General features: G+C 40.2%; 4 protein-coding genes across 4 annotated transcripts; all 4 read left to right on the top strand.

Moving 5' to 3' along the window:
• Positions 1–857: 857 nt before the first annotated feature.
• LOC110920095 lies at positions 858–2,670 on the top strand. The gene is made up of 2 exons (XM_022164331.2): positions 858–1,219; positions 2,275–2,670. Exon 2 carries the CDS (start codon positions 2,281–2,283, stop codon positions 2,668–2,670), a length of 390 nt encoding a protein of 129 aa, XP_022020023.2. The 5' UTR covers positions 858–1,219; positions 2,275–2,280.
• A 5-nt stretch (positions 2,671–2,675) lies between these two features.
• Positions 2,676–3,645, top strand: LOC118488309 (protein FAR1-RELATED SEQUENCE 5-like). Its single transcript, XM_035985674.1, has 3 exons — positions 2,676–3,331; positions 3,414–3,535; positions 3,637–3,645. Exons 1-3 carry the CDS (start codon positions 2,872–2,874, stop codon positions 3,643–3,645), a joined length of 591 nt encoding a protein of 196 aa, XP_035841567.1. The 5' UTR covers positions 2,676–2,871.
• On the top strand, positions 3,555–5,165 carry LOC110920096. Its single transcript, XM_035984929.1, has 2 exons — positions 3,555–3,854; positions 3,937–5,165. Exons 1-2 carry the CDS (start codon positions 3,662–3,664, stop codon positions 5,100–5,102), a joined length of 1,359 nt encoding a protein of 452 aa, XP_035840822.1. The 5' UTR covers positions 3,555–3,661; the 3' UTR covers positions 5,103–5,165.
• A 3,973-nt stretch (positions 5,166–9,138) lies between these two features.
• Positions 9,139–9,871, top strand: LOC110920097. The gene is made up of 2 exons (XM_022164333.2): positions 9,139–9,627; positions 9,731–9,871. The coding sequence occupies exons 1-2, from the start codon at positions 9,139–9,141 to the stop codon at positions 9,866–9,868; spliced, it is 627 nt and encodes a 208-aa protein (XP_022020025.1). The 3' UTR covers positions 9,869–9,871.
• Positions 9,872–10,262: the final 391 nt, after the last annotated feature.

Genomic DNA, 10,262 nt, shown 5'->3' with positions numbered 1-10,262 from the left:
AAAGCGCGACAATTTTTGCGAGTAAGTCTTTTATGATAAGCAAAGCTACTAAACACATCATAAGAGTAACAAAATGTGTCGTTTTTCCCTTCAGCGTAATGCATGGTTGTGTTGATCAAATCCCACTTTCCGATTGTACCCTAAATAAAAGTTATACAATAACAATAACAATAACAATAATAAAGGCTCTCACTATCTGCACACCAAGTCAGGCTATCTGCACAATTAGGGTTTGCATACGCTGCGTATTGGTCAATACGCAGCGTATAGGGTTACCTGAATACGCTGCGTATTGGTCAATACGCAGCGTATATAAGTGGTAGGTGCACGACCAGACAGTCAAACCTAGTACCATGTCAAATCAGTCTTACATAGGGTGCGTATTGATCAATACGCACCGTATTGATAGACTGATTTGACCTGATACGATGTTGTCCAGGGCACATGAATAAAGTAATACGGTGAGTAGGGATCAATACGCTGCGTATTGACATGCCAGATGAAAGTCTATTTATCCCTCCATTCATATCTGTTACCCATCACCCGACATATACTTTGCTTTCCTTTTCATCTTCTTCTTCAGTAAATTGTTAGTTTTTGGTTCAACCTTGTTAAAATGTCATCATCATTTTGGAAGGATAATTATTTCGGTAATCGTTATTCTAACGACACATGGGGATCAAATGCTGCCAATGAGGAGGAGGAGGTTGTGTCTGGAGTCCCTGTTAATCAAGAAACACAGTTGCCAGACTTGAACAAGACTCCCACTCCACCTGTTGATGAACCAAATTACCCGGCGCATCAAGTGTGTCCAGATTACGGATACGGGTATGAATCTCCATACGTGCAACAAAGTGGATACGGTGTTGAGAATGCACCTGTTGATGAACCATATTACCCGTCGCAGCAATCGTATCCGGGTTATGGGGTATACGGGGATGAAGGTGGATACGGAAGTTACAGTGGATACGGTGGTGATGGTGGATACGGGGGTGAAGGTGGTTACAGTGGATATGGGGGCTACGGTGGATACGATAGATATGGGGGTGACGGTGGTTACAGTGGATACGGGGGTGAAGGTGGTTACAGTGTATACGATAGATCTAGGGATGAAGTTGGATACGGTGGATACGAAGAACATGGTGGATATGGTTATGAGTCCCGTAACACATCACTTTATGAACCATCTACCCCGGGCAATCCATTTCAAGTAAATGAGGTATCACATTAAAATAATTATTGTTATTATTATTATTATTATAATTATAATTGTTATTATTATTATTATTATTATTATTATTATTATTATTATTGTTAAAAATAATATAATTATAATAATTATTGTTATTGTTATTATTGTTAAAATACTTTAATTATAATTATAATTGTAATTATTATTATTATTATTATTATTATCATTATTATTATTATTATTATTATTATTATTATTATTATTGTTGTTGTTGTTGTTAAAAATATTATAATTATAATTATTATTATTATTAAAAATTGTATTCTTTTTATAATAATAATCTAGTTAGTCTAATTAACAAAATGGTTAGTTTAAACCTAACTTAGTTAGTTAAATCATAGTTATATCCTAACTAGGTTAGCATTTAATACAAGGGACCACTAACTGAGTTAGAGAACTCAGTTAGTCCAGTTAAGTGCCAAAAACAATAAAAAGTCCCTGAAGTTTCAAATTTTACGAAAATAGTCCCTGAAGTTTCAAAAAATTGACAAAACAGTCCCTAAAGTTTTGAAAATTGACAAAAATGGTCCCTGAAGTTTCGAAAATTGACAAAAATGGTCCCTGAACTTTCGAAAATTGACAAAAATGGTCCCTGAACTTTCGAAAATTGCAAAAATGGTCCCTGAACTTTTGAAAATTGACAAAAATGGTCCCTGAACTTTCGAAAATTGACAAAAATGGTCCCTGAAGTTTCGAAAATTGACAAAAATAGTCCCTGAAGTTTCAAAAATTGACACAAATGGTCCCTATACTGTTCAGTTAAGTATGCTAACTGAGTTAGTGTTTAAAGATGAAATCTTTATATGAAAGTTAACCTTGTTAAATCATTCTGTTAAAATAGTTCAATAATAACCATATTAGTACCTGAAGTATGAGTTTCGATTATATTATTATTATTATTATTATTATTATTATTATTATTATTATTATTATTATTATTGTTATTATTATTATTAATGTCTTTTTGACACAAATGGTCCCTGAAGTTTCGATTATATTATTATTAACGTAACTTTTTTTAGCGTTTCATGTCTCTAACTGATTTGAAGAATTGGGTACAAGAAACGGGAAAGGATAATGGTTACGTAATTGTTACCCGCCGATCAAAAAATATTGGCGGTACTACTGGGATGGTATGGCTTGTGTGCGACCGTAGTGGTGAACACCGTAGTAAAGCAACAGTTAGGAAAGCTGGTAGCAAAAAAATCGGCTGCCCATTTTCATTACTCGCCATCCGGGACGTGACGAACGACACGTGGGAGTTAAAAGTGGACTGTGCGAACCATAACCACGAACCTACGACGAGTCTGTTGGGCCACGCTTTTGTGCGAAGATTTACTAAAGCCGAATACAAGCTAGTGGAGCAGCTAACTGCTCAAAACATGGAGCCACGTATCATATTTCAAACCCTAAGATAGCAGTTCCCCGACAGCCTGCACGTTCAGAAAGACGTGCAAAATGCGGTACAAAAAATTAGAGCGACAATAATGGACGGAAAGAATCCTATTCAGGCACTGGAAAGCCTGCTGCATGACCGCTGATTCATTTACGACACCCGACAAGATCCCAAAACAGATGTCGTAACAGAGATTTTCTTTGTTCATCCTTATTCAATCACTATGTGGCGTGCATTCCCGCACGTGATGTTGATCGACGCGACCTACAAAACAAACCTCTACAACATGCCATTTGTCCAGGTTGTGGGTATGACGTCGACTGGGAAGTCTTTTTGTATCGCACATGCCGTTATTTGTAAAGAACGAAGGGGTAACTACGTGTGGGTGCTTGAGCGGATCAAGTCAATATTGCATGAATGTATGATGCCGCGTGTGATAGTCACGGATAGGGAGCTTGCCCTAATAAACGCGTGTTCTAAAGTATTCCCGAACGCAAAAAGGCTTCTATGCCACTTTCACATCCAACAAAATATAGCTAGAAAGTGCAAGTCAGGGTTCGATAAAGAAGATTGGGGGAAATTTATGTCGTACTGGCGGACATTGTGCGAATCTTCATCAGAGGCCATGTACAAGTACAACTTGGAGAAAATGTATAACCGACTCGTGGTTGCCAACCGAGAAAGTAAGTGTTCCTTCAACAAACGACTCACCCAATCTATTATATTTCACACACGCTTTTACATTTCATTATTTTATTTTTACAGGTGTCTATGATTACGTCTACGAAAACTGGCTCAAAGACTATAAAGAAATGTTCGTTTATGCGTGGACCGATAAGTGTCGCAACTTTGGTCAGCGCACCACCAACAGAGTTGAGAGCCAGCACGCAAATCTAAAAAGATACATTACGCGCGGGAGTTCATTGGAGCGAATAGCAAGATGCATCATTGATATAGTTGAAACTCAGTACGATGAAATACAAAAAAGTTTCACTGAGAGCATCGAAAAAACGATGAACCACCACAGACACCGAATGTTGGACAACCTACGTGGAAAGGTTTCCCATGAAGCACTTGATTTGCTGGAAAAAGAGCTACTGAGGAAGATGGATGTGTTGCGGAAACTTAACGCATCATGTGGTTGCCATATGTGGCTTAGCAAAGGATTGCCGTGTGCTTGTAGGCTGGAAAACTACACACGTACAGGTAAAAAATATTAAAACCACAAACCTTTTGTTATTTTGTACGATTTAGCTGTTTCTCACACCGTATTAACTTAACTGTGCAGGGCGTATAATACAACTCGACGAGATAGATGTATTCTGGCGTAAGCTTGACTTGCTCCCTTGTAAACTGGTAGACGAGGAGGTCGATATTGTAGCAGAGCTCAATAATGTGCGGCAACATTTAGAGGCGCAGTCCCCCGTTCAGCAAAAGAGTATGCTTTCAAAGATAAAAGCGGTTTTCACCCCGAAATCGTCAACCAAGAAACCACCGATCGTCCAGCAAAACACTCGCGGTCGGCCTACATCAAAGAAAGTACAAGAAAGGCTAGATGAAGCTGCGAGGTTAGACCAAGTTGCGAGATACAGCTCCTGTGGCGAGGACAGCAACGTAATTACCGCTTCCCCCAAGCATAGGTACGATTTACCCCGACACAGCTCATACGTACCGTCAGAGGGCTCTCGTGGAACTGGTTCGTTTGTGAAGTCTGAAAAACCTAAAATGCAACCAAACAGTTCAACAAGTTCTAAAAAGAAGGAGACGAGGGATGATAAGGTTTTTCCATTAATAAAGGGGGACGAGCACTTGTTATGCATTAAGAGGTTTAAGAATCAAATTCCATCAGAGTTTCGCTCTTACATATCGCGTATACAAGATGTGACCCCAGACGGTCATTGTGGGTACAGGTCTGTGGCTGTCGGGTTAGGTTTTACGGAACACGCATGGCCCAATATTCGAAGAGATTTACTACTGGAGATTGACCATAACAAACCGCGTTGGAAGCATGTATTCGAAACATATAACGAAGGAGACTTTAAACGAATACGTAAGAGCATCGAATGGCATTCAGTGAAAGGGTGCGATCAAAGTCACTGGATGGAAATGCCCCAGGTAGGGCTTCTCATAGCGCAAAGGTATAATATTGTCCTCCACGTGCTAAGCATTGAATGGAGCTCTACCATCTTCCCATTAACGGATGCCCCACTAGATCCACGACCTCAAGCGATAACGCTTATACATGTTCACGGGGGACACTTCATACATGCTAAGTTGGAAGGAGACTACCCCATGCCTTTAGTGAACCCGCTGTGGTCGGCACATCGATCAATAGCTGCGAAACGGTGGGAAGAAATGTATACACCGCGGTTAGAGCACTACTACGAGTTAATGCATCCTAAATCAGACCGAGACAAAGACAGAGAACCGAGTTTAAATGTTATCGAAGATTAAGCGGAAACTTGTATTTTTGTAAATTGTAGAAATTTTTTAATTTATAAAGTTTTTATCATTTTTAATTTTTATAATTCAAATAATATCATTTTTAATTCATTTATAATTTATAATTTATAATTTATAATTTATAATTTATAATTTATAATTTATAATTTATAATTTATAATTTATAATTTATAATTTATAATTTATAATTTATAATTTATAATTCAAATTTTTATAAACATAATTTTTGGATTATTTTTAGTTTCTCTAAATACAAACCAAGAAAAAAACAAAAAAAAAAGGTCTTCTAAGGTGCGTAGGGATCCCTACGCATCGTATGTTATCCAAATGACAATAAAGCCCCTCTTTTGGCTTCCTTTAGCCTCAGAACAAGGGTAAAAAGGTAAAATGAGGCTAAACAAGGCAGCGTATTGATCAATACGCATCGTAGGTTAAAGGCGGACAATTTTCCCCCCAAATTGAAGTTTGAAAATATAAATATGTTAAATTACGATTTTGCCCTTCTTTTAGGGCTATACGAGGCTAAATATAAGGGAAAAAAGGTCATTTTCGGACCTTTATATACGCTTCGTATGGGTCTCTACGATGCGTATATAATTTTCATCATGATGACCTTTATGCCCTTCTACAGATGCTTCGTATAGGCTAAACAGAAGGGTATAAAGGTCATTGTGATGACCTCTTATATACGTATCGTAGAGATCAATACGAAGCGTACATAGAGGTGGACAATGACCTTTTTGCCCTTATATTAAGCCCCGTATAGCACTGATAGAAGGGCGAAATCGTAATTTCAGACTTTGGCATACGATTCGTATTGATCTCTACGATGCGTATAGGTTCTGATATAAATCAGGAAAACCCCTACGCAGCGTATGTTCTTCCCCAAATTACATACAAAACCTCTACGAACCCCTACGAAGGCGACTACGTATTTCCGACCGTATACACGCAAATTCGAAGTATAAACGAGGTATATACTCAACCTATTTAAGTAATTTTGATTTTTTTGGTATTTTATCCGTAAATTAGGGCTGTATCATAGGTAAATTAGGGTTTACAGTGAATTAGGGGTGTTTGTTTGATTTGTTTGATTAGGGTTTACAGTGAATTAGGGGTATTTGTTTGATTTGTTTGATTAGGGTTTACAGTGACCATTTTTGTAAATTTATCAAACCTCAGGGACCATTTTTTGTAAACTTATCAAACCTCAGGGACCAATTTTGTAAACACATCAAACCTCAGGGACCATTTTTGTAAATTTATCATCCGTAAGGCGCGTATGGGCCTAACGGGCAACGACGGACTTAGTTTCGACGCTCGTTAGGCCCGTACGCGCCTTACGGACGACGTCGACTAAATAATAAAAAAAATATTATTTAGTCGACGTCGTCCGTAAGGCGCGTACGGGCCTAACGAGCGTCGAAACTAAGTCCGTCGTTGCCCGTTAGGCCCGTACGCGCCGTACGGACGACGTCGACTAAATAATAAAAAAAATATTATTTAGTCGACGTCGTCCGTAAGGCGCGTACGGGTCTAACGAGCGTCGAAACTAAGCCCGTCGTTGCCCGTTAGGCCCGTTAACGACGGGCTTAGTTTCGACGCTCGTTAGGCCCGTACGCGCCTTACGGACGACGTCGACTAAATAATAAAAAAATATTATTTAGTCGACGTCGTCCGTAAGGCGCGTACGGGCCTAACGAGCGTCGAAACTAAGTCCGTCGTTGCCCGTTAGGCCCGTACGCGCCTTACGGATGACGTCGACTAAATAATAAAAAAAATATTATTTAGTCGACGTCGTCCGTAAGGCGCGTACGGGCCTAACGAGCGTCGAAACTAAGCCCGTCGTTAAAATTTAACGACGGGCTTAGTTTCGACGCTCGTTAGGCCCGTACGCGCCTTACGGACGACGTCGACTAAATAATAAAAAAAAAATTATTTAGTCGACGTCGTCCGTAAAGCGCGTACGGGCCTAACGAGCGTCGAAACTAAGTCCATCGTTGCACGTTAGGCCCGTACGCGCCTTACGGATGATAAATTTACAAAAATGGTCCCTGAGGTTTGATGTGTTTACAAAATTGGTCCCTGAGGTTTGATGAATTTACAAAAATGGTCCCTGGTGTTTCCAGGATTTACAAAAATGGTCCCTGGTCAATTTCTGAAACACAAGGGACCATTTTATTAAATCCTGGAAACACCAGGGACCATTTTTGTAAATTCATCAAACCTCAGGGACCAATTTTGTAAACACATCAAACCTCAGGGACCATTTTTTTAAACATAAACTTAAATTGTTTTTTTTTATTATTTAGTCGACGTCGTCCGTAAGGCGCGTACGGGCCTAACGAGCGTCGAAACTAAGCCCGTCGTTGCCCGTTAGGACCGTACGCGCCTTACAGATGACGTCGACTAAATAATAAAAAAAATATTATTTAGTCGACGTCGTCCGTAAGGCGCGTACGGGCCTAACGAGCGTCGAAACTAAGCCCGTCGTTAAAATTTTAACGACGGGCTTAGTTTCGACGCTCGTTAGGCCCGTACGCGCCTTGCGGACGACGTCGACTAAATAATAAAAAAAATATTATTTAGTCGACGTCGTCCGTAAGGCGCGTACGGGCCTAACGAGCATTGAAACTAAGTCCGTCGTTGCCCGTTAGGCCCGTACGCGCCTTACGGATGACGTCGACTAAATAATAAAAAAAATATTATTTAGTCGACGTCGTCCGTAAGGCGCGTACGGGCCTAACGATCGTCGAAACTAAGCCCGTTGTTAAAATTTTAACGACGGGCTTAGTTTCGACGCTCATTAGGCCCGTACGCGCCTTACGGACGACGTCGACTAAATAATAAAAAAAAATATTATTTAGTCGACGTCGTCCGTAAGGCGCGTACGGGCCTAACGAGCGTCGAAACTAAGTCCATCGTTGCTCGTTAGGCCCGTACGCGCCTTACGGATGATAAATTTACAAAAATGGTCCCTGAGGTTTGATGTGTTTACAAAATTGGTCCCTGAGGTTTGATGAATTTACAAAAATGGTCCCTGGTGTTTCCAGGATTTACAAAAATGGTCCCTGGTCAATTTCTGAAACACAAGGGACCATTTTATTAAATCCTGGAAACACCAAGGACCATTTTTGTAAATTCATCAAACCTCAGGGACCAATTTTGTAAACACATCAAACCTCAGGGACCATTTTTTTAAACATAAACTTAAATTGTTTTTTTTATTATTTAGTCGACGTCGTCCGTAAGGCGCGTACAGGCCTAACGAGTGTCGAAACTAAGCCCGTCGTTGCCCGTTAGGCCCGTACGCGCCTTAAGGATTACGTCGACTAAATAATAAAAAAAATATTATTTAGTCGACGTCGTCCGTAAGGCGCGTACGGGCCTAACGAGCGGGACGGGCTTAGTTTCGACGCTCGTTAGGCCCGTACGCGCCTTACGGACGACGTCGACTAAATAATAAAAAAAATATTATTTAGTGTACGTCGTCCGTAAGGCGCGTACGGGCCTAACGAGCGTCGAAACTAAGTCCGTCGTTGCCCGTTAGGCCCGTACGCGCCTTACGTATGATAAATTTACAAAAATGGTCCCTGAGGTTTGATGTGTTTACAAAATTGTTTCCTGAGGTTTGATGAATTTACAAAAATGGTCCCTGGTGTTTCCAGGATTTAATAAAATGGTCCCTGGTCAATTTCTGAAACACAAGGGACCATTTTATTAAATCCTGGAAACACCAGGGACCATTTTTGTAAATTCATCAAACCTCAGGGACCAATTTTGTAAACACATCAAACCTCAGGGACCATTTTTTTAAACATAAACATAAATTGTTTTTTTTTTAAAAACAGAAAAATATATATTTTTAAACAGAAAATATATATTTTTATGCTTTCACTTGTCTTTATGCTTTCACTTTGTAAACCGAAAATATATATTTTTAAACAGAAAATATATATTTTTAAACAGAAAATATATATTTTTTTAAACTTAAACTTAAATTGTTTTTTTTTTAAAAAACAGAAAAATGGAGGAAATGGATTTCGAAGTAGATATTCCGGAGCAGCCGCAGCGGAAACGGCGGGCGCGTCCACCGCCAGATCCTCTAGAGAATCACCCGTATTTGGAGTTTCCTCCGGAGTCCGAGGCTGCGCTCCGTTGCGAGAAGCTTCGGAAGATGCATATTGGTGAACACTTTGCGGTTTCGTGGAAAACCCTCCGGAAGCTTGAGGTTGAAGATTGGCTGCGGGGGTTTGTTCCCGTTGATTCACCGTGGGATCGTCTGTTTGAGCTATCGTTTACGCCGACCTACAGGGAGATACTAGTCGAGTTTCTGTCGTCGTTCGAGTTTCATCCTCGTCGGCCAAATGAGGTTGTGGACCCCGCGCAGCCCCCTCCCCCGCCCGAGGTTTCTTTTCGCATGGCTGGCCAGGCGCGCGAAATGTCACTTGCACGGTTTGCGGTGCATAGCGGTTTGTATACGGAGGCTGAGATTGCTACGGATCTTTATACGAAGGTACGTTTAACACAAATTTTGTATTGTTATTATTATTATTTTTAATATATAACATTTAAGATTTAATATTAATTTAACGTTTAATAAACATTCGTGTAAACAGGGGCTCGTAATGATTGATAAACCCACGCTATTAGGGTTTTGGGATCTGATCGCGGACATCCGTCATTGGGACCACCACCAATCCAAGGGGAGGAGTACGCTGATTGAGGATCCGCTCTTCAGGTACGTTAGTTATTAAACAGTTTTTTTTAAACAGATTTTTTTAAAAGAAAATTTCTTTTTTTAATTATTTAGTTGATTTTTGTCAATTTTTGAAACATCAGGGACCATTTTTGTAAAAAATAGAAACTTTAGGGAACAAAGTGTAAATATATCAAACCGTCAGCCGTTTTTGTAAAAAATTGAACGACGTCTAAACCGGCAGCCGTTTGGGGCTGGGTTTGCAGCCGTAAACCAGCGTTTAAACGGCTGCAAACACAGCCCCAAAGGGCAGCGATTTCGCAGCCGTTTGGGGCTGCGTTTGCAGCCGTTTAAACGCCCGGTTACGGCTGCAAATGCCGCCGCAGACGGCAGCGAAAACGCAGCCGTTTAAACGCCCGTTTACGACTGCAAACGCAGCCGCAAACGGCAGC

The sequence above is a fragment of the Helianthus annuus genome, chromosome 16, assembly GCF_002127325.2.
Source record: "Helianthus annuus cultivar XRQ/B chromosome 16, HanXRQr2.0-SUNRISE, whole genome shotgun sequence".
NCBI classification, from domain to species: Eukaryota; Viridiplantae; Streptophyta; class Magnoliopsida; order Asterales; family Asteraceae; genus Helianthus; species Helianthus annuus.
This window is presented reverse-complemented; position numbering and strand designations above follow the sequence as displayed.

Excerpts from the sequence above, each read along its gene's own strand:
- LOC110920095 (XM_022164331.2), top strand. The coding sequence starts at position 2,281 with ATGTCTCTAACTGATTTGAAGAATTGGGTACAAGAAACGGGAAAGGAT.
- LOC118488309 (XM_035985674.1), top strand. The coding sequence starts at position 2,872 with ATGTGGCGTGCATTCCCGCACGTGATGTTGATCGACGCGACCTACAAA. Across the intron at positions 3,332-3,413 it reads CGTGGTTGCCAACCGAGAAA|GTGTCTATGATTACGTCTAC; the intron begins GTAAGTGTTCCT and ends TTATTTTTACAG.
- LOC110920096 (XM_035984929.1), top strand. The coding sequence starts at position 3,662 with ATGAACCACCACAGACACCGAATGTTGGACAACCTACGTGGAAAGGTT. Across the intron at positions 3,855-3,936 it reads GGAAAACTACACACGTACAG|GGCGTATAATACAACTCGAC; the intron begins GTAAAAAATATT and ends TTAACTGTGCAG.
- LOC110920097 (XM_022164333.2), top strand. The coding sequence starts at position 9,139 with ATGGAGGAAATGGATTTCGAAGTAGATATTCCGGAGCAGCCGCAGCGG. Across the intron at positions 9,628-9,730 it reads CTACGGATCTTTATACGAAG|GGGCTCGTAATGATTGATAA; the intron begins GTACGTTTAACA and ends TCGTGTAAACAG.